This window comes from Durio zibethinus, chromosome 26 (assembly GCF_047325235.1).
Source record: "Durio zibethinus cultivar Kanyao isolate XHJ-2024 chromosome 26, ASM4732523v1, whole genome shotgun sequence".
Classification (NCBI taxonomy): domain Eukaryota; kingdom Viridiplantae; phylum Streptophyta; class Magnoliopsida; order Malvales; family Malvaceae; genus Durio; species Durio zibethinus.
In genome coordinates, this window is record NC_143187.1 from 8,714,124 (window position 1) to 8,737,939 (window position 23,816).

A 23,816-nucleotide genomic window follows, 5' to 3' on the forward strand; every position below is an offset into this window, starting at 1 on the left:
TTTTCTTTTTAATGATTTTCCCAAAATAAAATTTCCAAAAAAAAAAATATTTTTAAGGAAAAGTTGAAAGTATCAATTTTTCTTGAAAATAAAATTAAAAAATATATATTTTTGAAGGAAAGTTGAATCTATCAATTTTCTTTGAACACAAAAATAAAAAATAAGTTTTTGGAGGAAAGTTGAAAGTATCAATTTTTCTTGAAAATAAAAAGGTTAAAAAATATATTTTAGGAAAAAGTTGAAAATATCAATTTTTTTTAAAAATAAAATTTTTAAAAATAAAAATTATCAAGAAAAGTATTTTGAGGAAAAGTTGAAAGTATCAATTTTCTTTAAAATTAAAATTTCAGAAAAAAAAATTTTGAGAAAAAATTGAAAGTATCAATTTTTCTCGAAATTAAATTTTTTTAAAAAATATTTTAAGAAAAAGTTGAAAGTACCAATTTTTATTAAAAATAAAAATTATCAAGAAAAATATTTTTTTAAGAAAAAGTTAAAAATATAAATTTTTCTTAAAATAAAAACTTCTAATTGCTTTAAGGAAAAGTTAAAAGTATTAATTTTTCTTGTACAAAAGTAATGAGTTTTTTAAAATGAAAAAAAATGATTTATATCAAAAGTCGAATCATTATTATTTATTTTATTTTATTTTTCTTTTCTTGAAACTTTTAATGTTAAATAATCCGACGACGGAGTATTTGCAAGGGAAACATAGTTTTTTTGTATACTGTTGAGGTGAGAGAATTTTCTTAATTTTTTGTCAAAAGTATTGAAGTCAATTAAGAATAATTTTCAATAATTAATTATTTGGTAAATTTTTTACGCTTAATGGATAACATGAAATCAAGTTGGTACCATCATTCGATAGGTGTTGTAAGGGTACTATAACCTTTTTCACTCGTAACCGAACTCCCGAACCTTATGCTGATTAGTAGACCCGAACTTATTCTTTTTGGGACCCTTAAGCTTAGGTATCCCTTGAAATGATAGATTTCTTAGGTGACCAATCACACATAAATAAAAAAGATTGGTGGCGACTAGGGGTGTAAATGATACATTGCTACTCGCAAACTACTCGGGTTTGATTCAAATAAAACTCGAATTCGATTCAATTATTATCGAGTCGAGCTCGAGCTCGAGTAGCTAGACTTATCGATTAAGCCCAGTTCGAGTATTCTTATACCCGGCTCGAGTAGCTCACGAACCTAATCGAGCTTTTATATTTAAATTTTTTTTAATTTTAATTAATAAAATATCTCAAATTCGAGTTCGAGCTCTAGCACAAATAATCAAATTCTTGTCCAATATAAGAATCGAACTTATTTTAACATATTAAATCGAGCTTAATCGAGCGAGTTTGAATAGCTCGATTTCGATCACGAATCGAGCTCGAGTTAAAAAAATAAAACTTGATCGAGTTTGAGCTGAGTATAGAGCCTCGAGTTGAGAGTCGAGCTCGAGCTTGAGCTTCTCATTGTATCAGCTCGACTCGACTCAATTACACCCCTAATGGCGACTCTTCAAGTTAATGTCTAGCGATAGATCTTTAGATCTAGACGTTATGACAGTTTGGTGACTCTACTGGGGACCGAACCAAGAGTCAGGCCAGCAAATAAATTCGTGTTATCCAAAAGCCTAATAAAATTGAACTTTTTGTATAGATTTTTTATTCATTCATATTTATTTACTTTGTTAATTCTGTCACTCATATGCATGTGTATAACATAAGCTCTATACCCGAGCTTCGTCTCTGTATGAGGGAGTAAAGTACTTATTGCTTTCGTGAGGTTTTAATGCCTCCGTAGTGGCTAGCGAAATACTCCCACTCAAATTGAACTTTTTTTGCTTGTAGCCTATAATATGTGAGAATTGGGGTGCTTTACTAGTCTGTAATGGACAATGATGTAAGGAGCAATTTGGGAACCTTTAGCTTTAACCTTGAACCACATATAGTGAATCTTAGAAGTGCCTAACCTATAGATAAAACCATCTTTTTCCCTTTAGAATTGACCAAAAGCATATGATTCATTCCTCTTATTATGTTTGATATTTTAATTTATTTAGTTATTTATTTATCCCTCTTTATTTGATGTACTAATCTCTTCTCTTATTCATGTTTGCATGATTCATACTCATATCATAAAGTTGCATAAAGAGTATTTGTCAAAAAGATAATCTTCAACAACAAGTTTTTCATGGACTCCACAGAATGACTAGTTTACTCTTCGTCTATATTAGCTCCTTGTGAGTCACCCAACGAAGTAAAAGTCCAGTAAAAAAAGATTCAACTAAAGATAAGGGATTGTTTACCAATTGACTATGCTTCTACCTTGTCTCAAGAAACATCTATCCTTCTCAAACAAAATAATCTAGAGGATTTGGTTGATATATGAAAGAAGATGAATCCATCAAGACAAGAGGAGTTTTGTCAGAGACATGAGCATATAACATACCTTCTTACAGTAAATGTTGACAATCAACTAATTAGAGCTGTAGCGTAATTTTGGGATCCTGCATACAAGTGTTTCATTTTCAATGAAGTTGATATGATGTTAACCATCGAAGAATATTTAACTTTGTTGGGTCTGCACATCAAGGCTCCTGACAAGATATATGTCAAAAAACACAAGTCAAGATTTTGTAAAAATTTGACCCATCTCATGAGGATAGATAAAAAAATTATAGATTCTTATACAAAGAAGAAACAAGAACAGGTTTACCTACCTTGAAAGTTCTTTTATGATTTTCAAATGCAATATACCGATGAAGAATGAGGGTTAGACATATTTACCTTAGCCATATACGAAATGGTGATATTTCTAAAAGTTTTAGTTTATATTGAAATAGCAGTGATTGATTTCTTTGAAAGTATGATCAATGGTTGTAACCCTTCAATGGTAATATTAGCAGAGACTATCGGATCTTTAAGTTATTGTTGTCAAAATTGAGGGCGTCTTATAGGCTGTATACAGTTATTGTACTTATGGATGAAAAACCACTTCGAGTGGAAAAAATATGCTTTTTCGAAGCTTTATGTCCACAATCGAGCTCCAATCAAAGAATTTTATGAAAGTTGGTGGTCAGAATAAAAGTCTAAAAACAAGTGGATAGCTTTTTTACAAAAATTGATAAGTGCCGAGGTACCGTGGATGAATCATGAACCTATGCTATATCAGTGTGGAGATAACACTGTGGTCCCACTTTTGGGTATATGAGAAGTAATAAGTTATGCGTCACTTCTAGTGAGAAAGTAGTTTGGGACAGAACAGTTCATTCCTATGACGCATAAGCTTCATCAATAAGATTTTTCTTACAGTGAGCCAAAAGCATTTTAGAAGATGAATAAGGTGATTAAAGCATGAAAAACCTCCGTAGAGTGAGTCTTGGACCGTTGACTGATAAGATCACTCAGGGGTATTTAGTTTGGAGAGCAAGACAAAGACAGAAAATGGTATTCACTTATGAAAGCTTTCAACCGCCAACAAAAGGAAAACTTGAAGAGACACCATCAAAATTGGAGCTTACGACAAAAGAATTTGAGTTCGAAAATGATAAGTTAAAGTAAGAAATCTATAAGCTTCAAGAGAAAAATCATCAACGAAAAGATAGAGCTAAAAAGCATGAAGTCAAAGTTTGCAAGATTGCTAGGGAACGTGACACAGTTGTCAAAGACTTAACAGAGTTACACCATGAACATAAGAGGTTATGTGTGAAGGTACAAGTCAAAGAGATAACAATCATTAAGTTGACAGATGAAAATGAGCGATTGAAACAAGAATATGTTGAATTAGAGGAAGAAAGTACCCAAGTATGACAGAAAATAATATGTTGAACAACAATTTAAGCAGGTTAAGACAAAGGTTGAATGAACAAGAATATTATATTACTGTATTAGTTAGAAAGCATAAAGAGTTATCATACGAAGTCTAGTGTGGTAAAAAGGAAAACCTGGGAAGACAAAAGTATATTGAGCACCTAACAAACCAAATTTACAAAGGGGTATGTAAGGCAAGAGAGATGGTAAAAGAAGCAGAGGCATTGAAACAAGTGGTGGCACCAATAGGAGAACATGGGCAGCGTCTCCTGAATTTCATTGAGGAAGCCAGAGCCCAATATGAGCAAATCAAACGATTTTATAGTTATAACTCTAGGATGATAAATTCTATGTAAATAAAAGTTCTTTGAAATAAATGAAATCTTTTGGTTGAACACTGTCTTAAGGCAAATGTTTTCTTCATGCTTGTATTTTCATTCATTGCATTCTCATTCAATACATTTAACAAAGTAACCATGAGATAGCCATATAAACTTGCTAATTCTAAGATATGATATTTAAGGTTCAAGGATAGTTCCATCCAACAAGAACCCTACTCACTGATATAACACAAGAGCCAAACTAGATAAATGGAGTAAGAAAACTTTCACCGATTTGAAAAATTAGAAAAAACACAGAAAAAAATTGAGAATGAGTTGAGTAGGATTTTGGATGCTTTCAATAAGTTGAATAAAAAAAAAAGAATAGAAGAGAACACAAGCCAACAGGGCCCTCCATCATAAAAAGTGTCCGACCTTCTATATCCTTCAGGTTTTGATCCACAACAAGCCCAATCCACATAAGATATACTACCTCAACAGTTCATATATCCTGTATACCCTAAAATGCTATTAGCTTCAAACCTAAGGCATTATTGCCATAGCTATGTGAATCCTATCTTTACTAAAAAGGTAGTAGAACAGATCTAAGTTCCTGATCTAGATGACTTGAAAAAGAAAGAGAAAGAAAAAGCAAAAGTGATGGAATCTCAAAAAGATTTAAAAGATTAATATGCTTGAACAAAGGCTATAGGCTGTAGAAAGAATTAGGTTTTATGGTTCTATCGATGCTGTGGGCTATGCTTAGTCTCAGATGAAAGTACCAAAATTTAATAAATATGATGGTACAAAGTGCCCAAAAACTCATATCACCATATACCGTCGAAAGATGACAGCTCATGCTCATAATAAGAAACTATTAATGCATATTTTTCAAGATTACCTTATAGGTTTTACTACTAGGTGGTATATCCAGCTAGATAGAACTCACATCCATTCTTAGAGCGATATGGCCCATACTTCATTGTCAATATCGATATATCATGAATTTGGCTCTTGATCGTTTGTCTTTACAGAATATGAAGAAAAAGGTAAATGAGTCCTTTAAGGAATATGCTCAGAGGTGGAGAGATGTAGCTTTTCAAGTGTAACCTCTTCTAACTGAAAAGAAAACTATAGTACTGTTTATCAGCACTCTGAAATCTCTTTGTTATGATGATAGGGAATGCAACAAAAAATTTTACCAATACGGTGATTTTGAAAAAAATTATTGAGAGTGCCATAAAGAATAGCAAATTAGAATAAGGAGATGCATCAAGTAAAAAAACCTCAAAGAAGAAGAAGATTGAAGCTCAAGCTGTGAGCTTTGATAGGAAATAATTTATGGGTTATCAACTCTATCCACCACAATGATACCCTTCATATTATCCTATCGTGAATAATACTTCCCCTTATCCATACCAACCAATCTCACAGTCATCCTATCTTCAAACATATCAACCTTTTTTTAGACCTCAAAATACCATATATAGTCCTAACATTCAACCTACCTCAAGACCTCAAACCAGTCTAGCTAGCCCAATTGATGGATCATGAGAGCAACGAACTACTCGTGAAAAGCCTGTATTCGACCCAATTCTCATGACCTATTCAGAGTTATATCGTGAGCTTTACAATAATCATTTGATTACTCCTAGCAAATTAGAGCCGCTCAAGCCAATTTACCCTAAGTGGTATGATCCCACAACCCATTGTGATTATCACTACATGATTGCTGGTCATTCCACTAAGAATTACATTACCCTGAAACACAAAGTACAATATTTGATCAAAAATGGAATGATTAGCTTTGACATAGAAAAGGTAACTACACCAAATATTAGTGGCAATCATTTACCAAATCATAACATAAATGCCATGAGTAATGAACATGAGCGTCATTTGAAGAGAAAAGTTATAGATATTAAGATACCTCTCAATCAGTTATTTAATACTTTGTGAAAAGCTAACATGATACAACCAATAAGTCCACATTGTTATCATGATATATATATAACAGGTACTAACTGTAAATATTATAGTGGGGTAATTGGTCACTTTATTAAAATTTATGAGCAGTTTTACCAAGAGGTATAAGAGCTTATGGATTCGTATCAGGTGAAACTCTATGAAGAAGGAGAAATCTCAAAGAGTGTTGAGGTATTGATGACCGAAAGGCCAATAAAACTATTTTCAAAGCTGGTGACAATTCACTATGGCAACAAGCCAAAGTCAGTTATAGATAAACTTATTCCCAAACCAGTAACTTTCAAGGTCTCGACTCTATTCTCGTATAAGGATGATAAAGCTGTACCCCAAAAATATGGCTATGATATGGTAGTTCATGGGCAAAAAAAAGTGCTTCTAAGTTCAATGCTACTAACATAATAGGTGTAGAGGACATTACTCGAAGTGAAAGATGTTACACTCCAAAAATGCTGGAAAATGCTAGGAAAAAAAAGGCCAAGGTAAGTAAAGAGCGAAATAACCCCGAAGTGGAACCTGAAAAAGATCGTCTTAAATAAGTATCAGAAAAAAAAGCTTGTAAATTCTTAAAACTGATAAAACATGATGAATATTCTATGATTGAACAGTTAAATAAAATGTCAGCATGAATCTCATTATTATCACTGCTACTAAATTCAGAACCATACTGAAATGTCCTACTAAAAGTGTTGAACTAGGCATACGTGGCACATAATACGTCTGTTGAATATGTGAATCACTTAGCTGAAAATCTAGTCATGTCAAACTATATTTCATTTAGTGATGATGAGATTCCCTCAGAAGAAAAGGGAAGTGCCAAGGCTCTGTACATTATAGTCAAATGCAAAAGTCATGTCATGGCCAAAGTCTTTATTGATAATGGCTCCGTTATCAACGTCATACCAATGTTAATTTTGGCAAGGCTACTTATCGACTACTCTCATATGAAGAATAGTCAAATGGTCATGCGAGTTTTTGATGAGACCAGATGAAAAGTCCTAGGAGATATTGAGATGCCCTTACAAATTAGGCTGTGCACTTTTAATGTGAAGTTTTAAGTGATGAACATCTCTCTATCTTATAGCTGTTTACTAAAAAGGACATGGATTCATATGGCAGAGATTGTTCCTTCTACCATGCACCAAAAAATTAAGTTCAATGTGAAAGGCCAGTTAGTGGTAGTGTTTGGAGAAGAAGACATATTAGTAACTTAGCCATTGAATGGCCTATATGTGAAAGCTGCTGAGAAAGCAATGGAATGCTCTTATCGGTATTTTGAATTAGTCAACTCTGTGAGTGAAAGATGTAAAAATCAATCATTTTCAAAGATAGTAATGTGCCAAGTTATCAATAAGGGCTGGTATTTAGGAGTAGGGCTAGGTAAAAACTTATAGGGAATAAGAGAGCACCCATTAGTGGTGAACAACAGTGAAAGGTTAGGCCTGAGATATGAAGTAAAAGAATAAGTGATCAGGAGAAGACCAGTAGGTAAAACAGTAAGATTAATAATCATCTCACACTTGCACGAGACTTTCAAGCCTGGAGGATTCATGTACCTAAATGCAAAAGAAGATTGTGAACCAAGTATGGAAGAAACATTCACCCAGTTGACCATCTATACTATTAAAGATGAAATGGAGCTTTAATAAGAAGGGTGAGTTCGTCTTTATTCGTCATATTATGAGCTAAACAATTGAAGTACCATTAAAATGTCTTTTACCCATGAGACTAATTCAATGTAATTGTACATCCTAATAGCTATTGTCCAAGGCATTGGGATGATATTTCTTATTTGGGTCATTTATCTTTTATTATTTTAATAAAGATTAAGAATAATACATTTTCATTCATTTCTTATTGTGCCTTTATTATTGTCATTTTTTTATTTTTTCAAACGCATATTGCCAACGTATCCCATTTCATTCAATTTCAGGTCTTTAAGTGAACAAAAAAATAATTATGATAACAATCAAGATGTTAGCTTTGAGAATTCAATTAACACTAATGAACTTGACAATGAAGATGATTCTGAAAAGTATGTTATACCTCCAAACCTAATGAGATTGATTAACAAGAAAGTAAATCAATTGAGCCTCATCAAGAGATAACTGATTTGGTGAATCTAAGAGATGAGGAGAATGAGAAAGATGTTAGAATTGGTACTGCACTTTTATCGAAAGATAGACAACATTTAAAAAATCTACTTTAAAAATTTATAGATGTGTTAGTTTAGTCTTACCGGAATATGTCAAGGCTAAGTCTCAAATAGTAGAGCACATATTACCCCTAAAGTTAGAATGTAAGCCAGTCCAACAGAAACTGGGGCGAATAAAGCCTGAAATGCTACAAAAATCAAAGAAAAAGTGAAGAAGTAATTTGACGTAGGTTTCTTACAAGTGACTAAGTATCCAGAGTGGGTAGCCAATATAGTACCAATTTTTAAGAAAAATAAGAAGGTATAAATATATGTAGACTATCATGATTTAAATAGGGTTAGCCCAAAAGATAACTTTTATTTACCTCATATCGACACACTGGTAGATAATACGGTTAAGCGTTCAATGTTCTTCTTTATGGATAGGTTCTCAAGGTATAATAAGATAAAAATAGCTATAGATGATATGAAAAAGACTACTTTCATGATCATATGATGGATCTTTTGCTATAAAGTCATATCTTTTGAGTTAAAAAATGTTGGGGGCAACATACCAAAGAGTCATAGTGACACTCTTTCATAACATGATGCATAAAGAGATTGAAGTGTATGTGAATGATATGATTGTAAAATCTCGTGAAAATGAAGATCATGTCACCAACCTTAAAAAATTATTTGAAAGGTTGAAAAAATTCTAACTCAAGCTGAATCCAGCCAAATGCACTTTCAGAGCAAAGTCAAAGAAGTTACTAGATTTTGTGGCCAGTGAAAGAGGGATTGAAGTTGATCCAAATAAAATACGAGTCATTCAAAATTTGACACCTCCGAGTACACCAAAAGAAGTTTGAGATTTTTTAGAAAAATTGAATTACATTTCGTGGTTCATATCTCAGCTTATAAAATGTGATCTCATTTTTAAGCTTATTCGTAAAAATAACCTTAAAAAATGGAATGAAGAATGTTAAGTAGCTTTTGAAAAAATTAAGCAATACTTATCAAATCTTTCAGTGTTGGTGCCACCTATTCTAAGAAAACTCTTAATTTTATACTTGACGGTGTACGAGAATTCAATGAGATGTGTGCTAGGACAGCAAAATGAATATGATGAAAAGAGAAAGCTATTTATTATCGGAGTAAAAAATTCATAGAATACGAGTCCAAGTATTCTTTATTGGAAAAAATAGGTTATGCATTAGCTTGGACTGCCAAAAGACTCAGACAATACATGCTCTATCACACCACTTGGCTTATAGCAAAATTGGATCCAATTAAATACATCTTCGAGAAGCCTTATTTGTCTGAAAAAATTTTTAGGTGGTAAATAATGCTTTTGAAATATGATATCATATATATAAACCAAAAAGTAATAAAAGAGAATGCTATAGTTGAGTTTCTCGTAGATCTTGCTATTAAAGAATATGAACCAATAAGATTAAAGTTTTTCTATGAAAATTTGATGGCTATTTCCCAATTAGAGAAGGGGGAGCATGAAGAAAAATGTTGGAAGATGTATTTTGATAAAGCTGTCAATGCTTTAGGACATGAAATTGGGGTAATTATGATTTCTCTAGAAGAACAATACTACCCTATAACAGTGAGATTAAATTTCAATTGTACAAATAACATATTGAATATAAGGCATGTGTCATGGGTTTACAAGCTACTATAGATAGAAAAGTTAAAGTATTAAAAGTGTTTGGAGACTCAGCTCTAGTTATATATCAATTGAAAAGAGATGTGAGAGTAGGGATTCAAAACTCGTTCCATATCATAAGTATATTTTAGAGTTGATAAAGCAGTTTGAAGATATCTAGTTTGATTATTTACCTCAAGAGAAAAATTTAATTACCGATGCCTTAGCTATTTTGGTTGCAATGATTCAAATTAGTGATAATACTGATATTTAACCTATTAGGTTAGATGTCAAAGATATACCGACTCATTGCTCCAATGTAGAAGAAGAATAAAAGAATGAAAAACCCTGGTTTTATGATATATATTACAATACATTAAGAACCAACAATACCTAGTCCAAGCAATAGACAGTGATAAAAGGGTTATCCAAAGATTAGTTATGAGTTTTTTTCTGGACGAAGATGTTTTGTACAAAAAAAAACCATGATCAAGTATTGCTGATATGCATAAGTAAGGTTGAGATAAGAAAAAACATTGAAGAGGTGCATGATGGAATATGTGGGGTATATGCTAATGAACATATGATGGTAAGATAGATCATGAGAGCATGGTACTATTGGTTGATAATAAAAAATGATTGCATTGACTATGCTCATAAATATCATAAATGTCAGATATATACTGATAAAATCTATGCTCTGCCATCTATTTTACATGTTCTGGCACTATCTTGGCCATTCTCGATGTGAGATATGGATGTCATTGGTCTTATTACCTTAAAAGCTTCTAATGGGCATAGGTTTATTTTCGTAATGATAGATTACTTCACGAAATGAGTAGAGACAGCATCATTTACAAATGTAACACGATCTGTGGTTTGTAAGTGCATAAAAAGAGAGATCATTTACATATATGAACTTTAAAAAAAAATTATTTCGAACAATATCAAGAATCTGAATAGCAAGATGATGCAAGAAATATGTGCCTAATACAAGATCAAGCATCATAACTTAATGTCATACTGTCCAAAAATGAATAGGGCAGTTGAAGCAGCTAACAAAAATATAAAAAGAATTCTTGAAAAAATGATTGAAACCTATAAAAATTAGCATGAGAAGTTTTCATTTGCATTGCATGCATATCGAACTTCAGTGCACACTTTTACTGGGGTAACTCCATTTTCTTTGGTTTATGGGATGGAAGCTGTATTGTCAGTAGAAGTAGAGATCTCATCTTTAAAGGTTCTAAAAGAAGTTGAACTGAAATAGGCTGAATGGATTTGAGAACACTATGAACAATTAAATTTCATAAAAAAAAAGATTGATAGCGTTGTGTCATGGTCAACTATATCAAAGAATAATGATGAGGGCTCACGACAAAAAAGTTTGACTCATTGTTTTCGAGAGAGAAAGTTGGTTTTAAAAAAAATTCTCTCAAATCAGCATGATAATAGAGAAAAATGAACTCCAAATTGAAAAGGGTCATATGTCGTGAGACGGGCTTTCTTGGGTGGAGTGTTGATATTGACTGAGATGGATGAAAATAATTTACCTCATCCTATAAATTCTAATGTTGTGAAGAAGTATTATGCTTGAAAAAAAAAGAAAAAAAAAAGAGAAAACAAATGAAAAAATAAAATAAAAAAAAGAAAATTTAAGGCGAAAATCCTAAAAATGGTGGTTTGAGTCATAGGGGGTTTGTCTAAGTTGAAAACCTGATAAGACAACTTAGATAAGGAAAACACAGCATCAAATCTGAAAATTTATTGGCATGAAGGCTAGCAAATTTTGAGTAGCTCTAACTTATTAAATGTATCGAGTGGTTGAGTTTTTCGAAAAGGACCTCGAGATATGTTATCATGATTGTTCAATTGTTCATTTTTGGGCATTGTCTCCCCATACCTATCTCTGTAATTCTTTCTTGACCAAAGTTTGCTAGCATTTTTGCTAATAAAAGACATTCTACTTCATTTTTTTGTATGTCTTTTCTGTTAACTATTTCTTAACCATTCCTATTCTTTTCTCCTTAATACCTTACAATGGAAGAAATGTGTGAATGCATTCTTACTTTTTGAGTTTGAAATAATGATTGATAAATGAATAATAGCATGAAAGATTTCTACATTAAATTGGAAAAGTCGAGAGTGAGAAAAGCAAATTTGAGATGTTCAGTTCCTGATAAGGACATTGAATTTGGAAAGGGATTTCTTGTAGAAAGAATGTGAGAATTAAATGAAATAGATTATTGAAAGTTACACTGACTTGGTGTTTGAAGAATAAAGGGTTCGAGGCCTAAGAAAAGAGCTTGAGAAACTTGAGTACCACAATTGAATGGGAATTAATTAGCAAGCATTTGCATAGCATGCATTGCATTTCGCATAGCATATACTGCATTTAAGAAAGTATAATGCATAAATTCAAAAAGCAGGGCTATTCCAGGATCCCACATGGAGAAGACAGATGTGAAGATTTTTTTATGTAAAAGTTTCAAATTTGAGAAAAAGCTTGTGAGGTAAGATTTTAATCCTTGAAAAAGGATATCTCTCGATATCATATCGAATTGTAAGACCCTTGGGCATAATCTTCTGAAATTTCTTCAAACACGATCTTTGACTCTTTTAGGCATGATTGTCAATGAGCAATTTATTTTTTCAAAGTTGTGGTGCCTCTGTTTAGATGAGCAATTTATTTTTTTAAAGTTACGGTGCCTCTGTAGAGGAGTAATTTATTTTTTTAAAGTGGTTGAGCCTCTATTTAGAGGAGCTTTATTTATTTTTTCAAATTCGTTGAGCCTCTATTTAGAGAAGCTTTGTTTATGTTTCTCAAAGTCGTTAAGCCTCTACTTAGAGGAGCTTTGATCAAAATTTTAATAAAAAAAAAAGCAAAAAAAAAAGAAAAAATATCTAGTTGAGTCTTAAATGGGTGTCTACGTCTTTGTACAATTTCTATTTCATAAAAAATGTGTAAAGAGGGGCAACTGTAGACACTCAATTGGGTCCAGGCCCGGATCAATTGGGCCTAGTCCAATGGAAATAGTGAAGCCCAAAGTTGGGATTAATTAATTAATTTTTTATTATTTATCTTTTTTTTTTTACTTTATCTTTTCTTGATCAATTCTCGGCTGGGATTAAGAGATTATGATAAAAAAAATTAGAATGAATTTTGTCGTAAATAAGGTTAGTAGAAAGTCATAGATAGATTCAACTAATATCTAATAACCCAGAAACCCAATCAAAAAGAGAATCTGGATTAGTCAAGGACTTTGAGGTTGATTCCCTATAAATACACATTGATCAAACACAGAAAAAGACACAAGACAGAAGAAAACAGAAGCCAAAAAAAGATTATTGAGGGTAGAGATAGTTTTAGAATTTTTAAGAATTTTTTTTCGCATTTTTGGGTTTTTTTTTTTTTAATTTTTTTGAAAAATCTAGAATCCGATCAATTTTTTAATGAATATTTTGGCCAAAATTTTCAATTTTCAATGGGTTTTTTCAGATTTTGGTAGAACATTTAATCGAAATCTGGGTTTTTCTAGAGAGAAGGGAGAGAAAAGAGAGGAAGAGAGAAAGAGGGAAGAAAGGCGTTTGAAGAAAATCGAAAGCTTTTGTCTTTTTTACCTTCAGAAAATGACGTTGTTTTATCCATACTAAATCCCAGATATCCATGTGTTTTGCCATCAGGTGACCCGACCTGAACGCTAACTTGCTTTTGACTCGTGTCTGACTCGAATGCCAGCCGACTTCTAGAGCTGAGCCAAGCTGAGTCACGCACTCCCGAGTCACGTTTTTCAACCGTTTTTCTTCCTCAAGCCGAGCCGAATCCACACCAAGCCAAGTTCTTCCAAAGTTTTTTTTTTCATTTATTTATTTATTTATTTTTTATTATTATTATTATTATTACTAAATTAGAATTATTTGGTATTCCTTAATTTTTTTAATTTTAATTTAATTTATGTTTCTTTTTAATGATTTTCCTAAAATAAAATTTTCAAAAAATATATTTTTTTAAGAAAAAGTTAAAAGTATCAATTTTTCTTGAAAATAAAATTCAAAAAAATATTTTTGAAGGAAAGTTGAATGTATCAATTTTCTTTGAACACAAAAATAAAAAAAAAGTTTTGAAAAAAAAGTTGAAAGTATCAATTTTTCTTAAAAATAAAAAGGTTAAAAAATATATTTTCAGAAAAAAGTTAAAAGTATTAATTTTTCTTAAAAATAAATTTTCTAAAAATAAAAATTATCAAGAAAAGTATTTTGAGAAAAAGTTGAAAGTATCAATTTTTCTCAAAATTAAAATAAAAAAAAACACTTTTATAGAAAAGTTGAAAGTACTAATTTTTTTTAAAATTAAAAATTATCGAGAAAAATATTTTTTTAAAGAAAAGTTGAAAGTATCAATTTTTTTTGCACAAAAGTAATGAGTTTTTTAAAATGAAAAAAAAAATTATTTATATCAAAAGTTGAATCATTATTCTTTATTTTATTTTATTTTATTTTTCTTTTCTTGAAACATTTTAATGTTAAATAATCTGACGACGGAGTCTCTGCAAGGGAAACAGTAGTTTTTTGGTATACTCTTGAGGTGAGAAAATTTTTTTAATTTTTTGCCAAAAGTATTGGAGTCAATTAAAAATAATTTTTAATAATTAATTATTTGGTAAATTTTTTAAACTTAATGGATAACATGAAATCAAGCTGGTACCATCCTTCGATGGGCGTTGTGAGGGTGCTATAACCTTCCTCACCTGTAACCGAACTTCCAAACTCTGTTCTGATTAGTAGACCCAAACTTATTCTTTTTTGAGTGTCCCTTTAAAAGATAGATTCTTTAGGTGACCAATCGCACCTAAACAAAAAAAATTAATGACAACTCCTCAAGTCAATGTTTTGCGATATATCTCTCTATTGATGCTCTATTACATTGCTCTTTATGAGATGCTTTGTAGACCTTACATATTGGAATTATATATCATTTCATTTCTATTTCTTTTTCTCTTTTTATCTCATCATTCTATTCATCCATATACTTTTTTATTTTGCTTCACAATTTAGATATATTCATAATGATTGGTTTTTTTTTTTTTTACTTAATGCAAAAAAAAAAGATTTCAGTTGCTATAATGATATGACCAATATATCATATCTTGACTGATTCTTTGGATTCAGATAATCCGAAGCGATGAGTTGGTTATTAGTGCTATAGTTATTAACTTATACTGTGGTTCGCCTTTTTTTTTTTTTTTTTGAATCCTAAGCCTAAAAACCCAACGAGTCGCACACTAAGCATAGCAATTATATCAAATGATCAATCAAATTTGTCTTTGAATAGACTGGAAGGAGAAATCTCCATTGGAGGACCCTTTAGATAGTTCTCAGCTAAATCATTTATGAAGAACTATGGACTTTGCGGTTCACTTGCACTGCAAGTTCCACCTTGCAAAAGTAGACAACGGAAGATGACTCCTCTGCGTGTTTTGAAAAATGTTTTACCAGTGGTCACTTCAATAATTGTGATAGTAGCCTTCATTATTGTCCTCAAAGATGCCAAAAAAGGAGTAGAAATCTGTCAGTTATTGAAGATATATTGCCTCTGGAAATGTGGAGAAGAATTTCCTACAATCAACTTTTACAAGCAACTAATGGATTTGATGAATGCAACTTGCTTGGTTCAGGGGGTTTTGGGTCAGTGTATAGAGGAACGCTTTCAGATGGGATGAATGTTGCAATAAAAGTGTTCAATATGCAGGCACATGGTGGATTCAAGAGTTTTGATGTTGAATGTGAAGTAATGCGCAACATATCTCATCGCAATCCTGTGAAGGTCATTAGTAGTTGCTCTAATGTTAGCTTCAAAGCCTTAATATTCGAGTTCATGCCTAATGGGAGTCTGGAGAAATGGCTATATTCCTATAACTATTTTCTGGATATCCTACAAAGAATTGATGTAGTGATTGATGTTGCATCAGCATTACAATACCTCGATTTTGGCTGCTCTCTACCCATGATCCATTGTGATGTAAAGCCAAGTAATATCGTACTAGATAAAGACATGGTCGCACATGTTGGAGATTTTGGCATTACCAAACTCTTAGGAGAAGAAGACTCCATGAGACAAACCATGACACTTGCCACTATCGGCTATATGGCACCAGGTGATTTGTTTTTTATTCTTATTCATATATATGTTTCTATATGTGTGGCTGCATCAGCATTTTAGTTTTCTATTGATGATTGATGTTACCACTACTTAAACATTTGATTATGCTTTAAATACAGAATATGGATGGGCAGTAATTGTTTTTCTAAAAAGTGATGTTTATAGTTATGGTATTTTATTGATGGAAACTTTTGCAAGAACGAAACCTACGGATGGAATTTTCTCTAGTGAAATGAGTCTAAGGGATTTGGTAAAAAAGTCACTTCCTAATGGAATAATTGATGTTCTGGATGTCAATTTGTTAAGAAGAGAGGGGAGGACCATTTCATTGATAAAGTGAATTGTGTATCGTCTGTCACGGAATTAGCCTTGGAATGTACAACTGAGTCGTCTGAAGAAAAAGGAAAACTATGAAGGATGTCGTGACCATACTCAAGAAAATTAAAATAAAGTTAAGGATGTTGAGCAGACTTAGTAGAATGGTGAGGAATGTGTTTAATTTGGAATCTTTACAATTTACACTTTCTTCTTTTTCCTTTTTTTTTTTTGGGTTGAACTTGAATCTTTACAGCTTAAGCTTATTGGATAATAAATATCAGTTTATTTGTCTAAATTTTACCTGAAAATGTCCTATTTGGGGGAAAAAGAAGCTAATTTTTAACGTTTTACTTCTTTCTTCTTTCAAAATTAAATTATGTAAATTTTATATCAAACCATTTCCTTTTCTTCTTTCTGTTGAAGAAGGAAAGATATTAATTGGTCAGGACTGAGGGAATCGTATTTTTGGCCATGACTATGGGAGCGATTATGATTCATGCCTTCCTGATGCGGCTGTATGCAAATACAATGGATAGCCTTCATTCAATGTATTCTCTTTATGGCTTTTCAATCGTAGTATTTTGTACTCAATGATCACCAATTAATGAAGTGATATTGTCATGCCCGTGCATCGCTACATCTGATTTATAGAGTTCCTGCAAAGTCACTTTTGCAAACACTGTTCAAAGCAGCAAGCCTTTTTTAACATTGCACCAAAAAAAGTCTTATTAATGACTAATTCTGACACTTAGTTCGAACTGCGAAGGACAAATGTATTGATGATATTGGATTAAACCTGAATAACCCAAGTCAAATATACATCTGACCGATGATGGGAGAGGTAATGCCAAAAACACATGAAACTCCGTTTCATTCTTCTTCACTATGACTGTGATCGTCATCACATATTTCTTTCTGGAAGGGATGCTTTTTTCTTGCATCTCTTTCTTGACGATGATTTATGATGGTGGGAAGAAACGGTTGAGATTGAAAGGGAGTGTGTAAAACTCCTCATTCCGGCTATCTCCTTTGAATGTCCGGAATTTAACCCACCATGGCATTCCTCTATCTCTGGCACTGTCTTTATAGTCAAGTGTGTTGTCTAGGAATACAGCCACAATTAATGCAACCGTTGGTGATGAAAAGAAGATGGTATTAAGGAAATCATTGAACTGCATGCAAAAGAAACACATGTCATTGTTATGTTGATTAGCAGAGGAGGTGAATAAGAAGTGCCACAGGGACATTTAACTCACCCATCCAGCCCTGGTATGAGCAGGACCATGAAGAGCCTTAGCAGTGTATTCTCTAAAGTACTCAGGAACAGACAAGCCTAAGAACAGGGCAACGCCTACTATAAAGAGATTCCTCATGGAGTTCATGTTTGTAAATTGCAAGAATGACAGTCCCACGGAAGCTGAAAGCAATCAGAGCAACAGTTAGAAAGAAAAGCAACAGCAAATCTTGCAGTCTCACAAAAGGGATATGCGATGTGCAAGAATGTTATTGTGATACTCACCAACAAGACCAAACAAAATACAATAAACAGCCGCAAATATGGTAAAAGGTATTGATGCAAACAAAGCTCCAAATTTTCCTGCAGATGTTAAAAGAAATTAACTCTAAAGTTAACAGAAGAACTATGACAGACAAAGATTCTGGAGAATCGTCTACTTTGTAAATCGTCACTCACCTAATATTGAGAAGAATATCATAAAACCAGCGGAGATTTGAATGACCCTGCGGCTTCCAACACGAGTGCTTCCAAGAAGCCCCACATTTTCTCTGTTGTTTTCCCAGGCATTAGTGTAGTTGCTTAAAAAGATAAATTTCGGAGCAAGAAGCAACAATACTTACACAGAGACTGTCGAACCAGTCAGTGTTCCAAATAATCCATCCAAAAGGATCCCAATGCCTTGCCAACCAATACCACGACTAAGAACATGAGCTGGAGGAGGTGTGGCACTGGCTAGACGTGAGGCAGCCTTGTAAGCTCCGGTTGACTGCCAAAGCAAACATTAAATTCACTAAATAATATGTCTATTCAGTTTATTTTCTACTTTTCATGAGCATTACCTCAATCAATGAGACTAAAACCGCAGCTATCATTCCAAAAGCATGACCAGCATCAAAAGTAGGAGCACCCCATTGAAGAGGATAAGGTATCTTTATCCTGATTTAATAAATATCAGTCAGAAAGACAATACTAAGAAATTATTGAATCAATTCCTATCATCTCTCTGTAAATTTAATTTGTTTTATGTCCTTTGAGCATGCATAAATATTAAACCAGAGGGGAATGGCTTTAGTACCAACCATGGAGCAGAAGAAATGAGGTTGGCCTTGTCAGTTCTGCAATTTAATTGGGTTAATTCTGGACGATGTTTGTATGCACCACTTGCTGTCAAGAGATGAGCATATGCCCATATTACTGTGATTGATATAAGGAGAGCAAACCGCTCCAGTATAGGCAGTTGTTTTGCCTGAAAATTCTTCAAGTACTGTTTTTGACAGAAAAACAAAACATTATCAGATATATAGTACATGTTCCGTATAGTGTAACTTTAGAATGTGACTAGGGAAAACCAAATGCATTTTGAAATAGATGAAGAATAGTTTTCAGATGATTTGGACAGAGAGATAAACAAGTAAATGACCAAATCATTCTGAATAAGATACTTTGCAAGTGTTAGACTTTTCATTGGGAAACCAATTATATAACAGTATGCAAGCACTTGATCTAGCAACCGCCTTTGGCCTTTCCATTTGACATAACTGCTTTTAATGCAAAAAAAATATTAATCTGTACATTGCTAGAAGAAATAGTAGTACCTGGGAGAAGGCTATAAATAGAATAAGCATTGGGATACCAATTTCTACGCAGCGACCAACCTAATAGAGAGTTGATAACAAGTTAAAACTACAGGAGCGATAAGACGAGGAAATTCTCTTTAAGAATTTAAAACAGCGTCATAGTTTCTATATTATACCACAGGGAAGCCTCTGTCAAACAAGCCAAAGCCAACTAGTGCAATGACTGGAACCATTCCAAGGGGACTGAAGAACCTGAAAAGGCAAAAAGGTACATTTCGTCAATAGTTTCTCAAATTGTCTTTCTCCAGGATTTTTTTTTTTTTTTGATACAGAAGCTTCATTGAAGATCAAAGTTGCACCTGGAACAAATGGCCCACATCTGACTGTATCCCAGGATAATTTGTATGCTTGATGCTACTATTAGTGCACCTTGGACTGCTCTCATAGTGTTTAGAAATCTCTGCATACACATAAAAGACCATCTCATATTCTTTAATCTGAAACACTAGGTGCCACCTAGCCCAACTAATGAAGTTCCCTGAAGTTTGACACAAGAGACCTGGTAACAAGACATGCCTCTACCTAAAGTTTTGTTTCGTTTAGGAGGCATAAGAACGAGGTTTGGTGCACCTTGCTCAAAATCATAATCTCTTGTACTTATTGGAGTTACCAATACAGCCAAACAATATAAGCAAAAACAGGATTACAATTACACTGATGTGACTCATTTGAAAACTTGGGTGCATGCTAGCGTTACAAGAGCAAGACTGGATTTATTTAGTTGATAAAAAGTAAACCCAAATGAGAATGTGGGTCACAAAAATATTGACCTTAGTCCTTGACACAAGAGACCTGGTAACAAGACATGCCTCTACCTAAAGTTTTGTTTCGTTTAGGAGGCATAAGAACGAGGTTTGGTGCACCTTGCTCAAAATCATAATATCTTGTACTTATTGGAGTTACCAATACAGCCAAACAATATAAGCAAAAACAGGATTACAATTACACTGATGTGACTCATTTGAAAACTTGGGTGCATGCTAGCGTTACAAGAACAAGACTGGATTTATTTAGTTGATAAAAAGTAAACCCAAATGAGAATGTGGGTCACACAAATATTGACCTTATTCCTTGATGACTCTCCTTTTCCACAACAAGATTGAACTTAATGAGAAAAAAAGCAACTGCTACAAAGTAGATTGGGAAAATTGATCATAGAAATTTTACTAACCACGTGGTTGTCCTCGATACTCATCAAGGAAGTATCATGAATTATTGATATAATGGGAACCATGAAGGCATAAGACCCCCCAATCACGGTAGGTAGTCTAGTCCCGAACAGTGTTTGTAGAAGTGTATTAATCCCTTCAACAAATAGTAGTGTCTGCACCACTCTCACTTTATCATCCTAAACCATCAAAGTGAAAAAAAAAAATCATGTGAAATAAAGTAACAAACAATAGAAGTTGAAAATTTTCATATATCTATTTTTTTGGGTTTATGGATGAATCAAGAAAAGAAGCTAGTGAATATCTCAAGTTCCTGATGAAAAGAAAAGGCCAGAAAAAGAAGAAAATCAGCGGAGAATATTGTTATTCAGTACAAGTCAAAGTGGCTTACATCAGTTCCTCCCATCAAAGGAACAAGAAAAGAAGGGATCATCACAGCAGTTCCTAAGGCCAAAATATAATGTTGAAACCCCAAAGCCATAGCCTCCCCTGTTTCCACAAGCAAAAGAGAGCGTTACAAACACAGAACAAATCACAAATGCAGCTGAAAAGGATTTACAAAATGGACACACCCCAAGAAGGATTTGAGTCAATGCAGTACTCTAGGCCCTGAAGTTGGTCCATTGGAGGGTGGCTTATTTCTTCAGGTTTTGGAGCTGCCATAGTTTAAACACCTAATTTTGCCTCTAAAAACTCAAATGGGTATTCACCAAATGAATCAAAGAATTGTTAGGTAAGCTTAACCCAGAGAAAAACAGGTAAATATCCACTCAAAACTTTAGCTTAAACGTAATGAATCAAGAAGGAAAAGGAAGAGAAAGAAACTGAGAATGAGATAAAGAATGAATTAATGGTATAGAAAAAGAAGATAGAGGCCAAAAGAGAAAGCAATGAAAATAAGGCACATTGCCGCCCACTAGAAGGCTTTTTTTTTTTCCTTCCCTCAGTCTTCACTCTCTTTACTCTCTTTACTCAGTGTAGATTGTAGACAGAGTTTTGTTTTTCATTTTTTTTTTTTTCTTCTTTTCCCACTTGTCTATATATATACAAAAATGTTCCGTTAACTTTTTTGATATTCCGAAATTACCCCTTAGGCAACCTGCCAAACCCAACGTTACCGTTGGTCTTATTAATAAATTTTTACAACCTCTTTGATACTTTCCACAGACAGATTGGCGATTATAAACTGAAATTAATTTTGGTTTGGTTCTAAATTGAGAATATTTTTCACTTTAGCATTTATTTATAAATTATTTTATTATAATTATGTTTTATAAATTTTTTACCTTGGAAGGAGAGAAAAAAAAAAAGGAAAAGAAAAGGTGGGGGCATTTCTTTTATTATTATAAAAGAAAAAGTAACGTCTTTGCTTTCAAAATCCATCTTAGCCGTTGGTTACTTTTTGCTCGCAGTTGGCCTGTGATCTTAAAGTTCAGTCGACCTTTTTAGTATTTCTCTTATTATCCTACTTTTTCTTTTTTATTTTCTATAGTAAAGAAGCATTCATAACATTAAATCATAGAAGCTACTTTGACGTTAAATTAAGAGGGTGTTATAATCTTGAATATCGATTAAAATATTTTAATTATATATTTAATTTATAAAATATTTTAATTTAATATTATTTTGATAAAATAATTGATTTGTACATTATTAAAATAACATCAAATAATATTATTACGACTCTACCATCCATTACTCTTGATTAATAAAATTGAGATTATAAATTCACCTTTTTCTTGCTATGTTTATGGGGTTGAGTTGATTATAATTTTAGTATTTAAATTTTAAAAAAATATAAATTGATATTAAAAAAATTAAAAATATATAATTTATATCATAAATTTTTAAATAATATATAATTTATACTTTAAAATTTAAAATTATATATTAAATTAATTTAAACTCTAATTTCGTTAACAATATCAACTTATATATATGGTATTTAACAAATATTATTAAGTTATATGTTCACTATGCATATTATCAACATCTATTTTTAATATAAATTAAAAATATATTTTATTTTTTACTTAAACTGTAAAAACTGTTTAATATCTGTAAATAATTTTTTGTTACATTACATCTATATGAAAGTTTTTATAAAATATTTTAAAAATTTTATTTAACAAATAGTATACATATAACAAAATTATACTAGTTAGATATCATATGAACTAGTTAAATTAGTAAAATTAAAATTAAAATTATATATTATTTAAAAGTTTGAGATATAAATTATATTTTTTATTTTTTAAAATATCATTTTATTTTTCTTAAAATTCAATTAAAAAATATAATTAACTCTTTATGATTATAATATGATAATTGCAAAAGTTTTTCATAAATTTGATTAAAAAATTATATGTTAGAAATGTAAGTTTTAATTTAATGAATATTATTTTAAAAAATATTACATAAATTAGCTAAATCAAAATTTTGAATTCATAATTTAAAAACTTAAACAAATACTTACAAACAGTTATTAATTGAATTGAAAAATATATTTTATAATGTTAAATGTAAAATAAAATAATTTATGACATGGAATTATAATTTCTAAGAGAATTTTATTAAATAGTGTTTAATTAAAAAAAAAAAAAAAAGAAGTATCAGAGTCTGACTAGGCCCCAACGTGTGCAGGGGAACAGTACTGTACGATTCTCCAACGTCTCTAATTTGATGCCAAGACAAGCAGTTTAGAGCTTTGAGCCTTACCTCTCTCTTCTCTCCCATCTGCTCATTTTTTTCACTTTTTTCCACTGCATTTTGGCAGCAAATTTCATGCCTAATTTACGCCTCTCTGTGCCGACCTGCCCACACGTAACTAACCAACCAGTCATCCTTTAATGTAGGTTTGAAAATAAAAAAAAGAAAAAGAAATGGCCTTTAATGAGCATTTCGTAGAGCCGGTGCTCTGACAGCTACAGATCAAATTCTAAATTGTCTTCGACTAAAATAAAGTTACTAATGAACTGAAAATCTTTATGAATTATGATTGCAAATATTTTTGTTCGTTTTGAGCTGATGGAATCGAAGTGTAGTAATTCAAATAGAGACAATTGCTCTGCAATCTGATACATATTTCTTTATTTTCATGTGAGTCGTCAATATCTGGACAAGCATCAGGCTTTATGTAATGTACAGGAAAATCAGTGATAGCATGGCAGCCTGGACCCACCTTACACCTTCATTTCATTACATTACATGCAAACACAACGGAACGGCCGCTGTCAAAGTTGTGTAATATTGACAGAGCCAAGTCCTCGTTTTGATTAAAGTTGGCGTTTTTGGTCTGAAAGGGCTAGGGTTAACATCATTTATTTTAGTCACACTTGGCGATGTACAGATTGGTACATGTATTTTACTTAATCTATTCTCGTTTCTGTC

General features: G+C 32.1%; 2 protein-coding genes across 2 annotated transcripts; one reads left to right on the plus strand and one right to left on the minus strand.

Moving 5' to 3' along the window:
• The first annotated feature begins 15,295 nt into the window (after positions 1 to 15,295).
• Positions 15,296 to 16,479, plus strand: LOC111274232 (receptor kinase-like protein Xa21). Its single transcript, XM_089755147.1, has 4 exons — positions 15,296 to 15,473; positions 15,581 to 16,060; positions 16,185 to 16,315; positions 16,372 to 16,479. The coding sequence occupies exons 1-4, from the start codon at positions 15,296 to 15,298 to the stop codon at positions 16,477 to 16,479; spliced, it is 897 nt and encodes a 298-aa protein (XP_089611273.1).
• Positions 16,480 to 17,051: 572 nt separating this feature from the next.
• LOC111318692 (nucleobase-ascorbate transporter 2) lies at positions 17,052 to 21,437 on the minus strand. Its single transcript, XM_022921569.2, has 13 exons — positions 20,999 to 21,437; positions 20,818 to 20,915; positions 20,429 to 20,605; positions 19,557 to 19,657; positions 19,374 to 19,449; positions 19,216 to 19,275; positions 18,700 to 18,884; positions 18,460 to 18,556; positions 18,241 to 18,386; positions 18,077 to 18,168; positions 17,903 to 17,980; positions 17,640 to 17,800; positions 17,052 to 17,555 (listed from the first exon to the last, which is right to left on the minus strand). The coding sequence occupies exons 1-13, from the start codon at positions 21,087 to 21,089 to the stop codon at positions 17,343 to 17,345; spliced, it is 1,575 nt and encodes a 524-aa protein (XP_022777304.1). The 5' UTR covers positions 21,090 to 21,437; the 3' UTR covers positions 17,052 to 17,342.
• Between the last annotated feature and the right edge of the window lie 2,379 nt (positions 21,438 to 23,816).

What these genes read in the sequence shown, in the direction of transcription:
- LOC111274232 (XM_089755147.1), top strand. Translation starts at nt 15,296, where the DNA reads ATGAAGAACTATGGACTTTGCGGTTCACTTGCACTGCAAGTTCCACCT. An exon ending in CAAAAAAGGAGTAGAAATCT is followed by an intron (nt 15,474 to 15,580) that starts GTCAGTTATTGA and finishes TGCTTGGTTCAG; the next exon opens with GGGGTTTTGGGTCAGTGTAT. An exon ending in AAATGAGTCTAAGGGATTTG is followed by an intron (nt 16,316 to 16,371) that starts GTAAAAAAGTCA and finishes CAATTTGTTAAG; the next exon opens with AAGAGAGGGGAGGACCATTT.
- LOC111318692 (XM_022921569.2), bottom strand. Translation starts at nt 21,089, where the DNA reads ATGGCAGCTCCAAAACCTGAAGAAATAAGCCACCCTCCAATGGACCAA. An exon ending in GTATCGAGGACAACCACGTG is followed by an intron (nt 19,658 to 20,428) that starts GTTAGTAAAATT and finishes ATGTGTATGCAG; the next exon opens with AGATTTCTAAACACTATGAG. An exon ending in ATGTGGGCCATTTGTTCCAG is followed by an intron (nt 19,450 to 19,556) that starts GTGCAACTTTGA and finishes TTGCCTTTTCAG; the next exon opens with GTTCTTCAGTCCCCTTGGAA.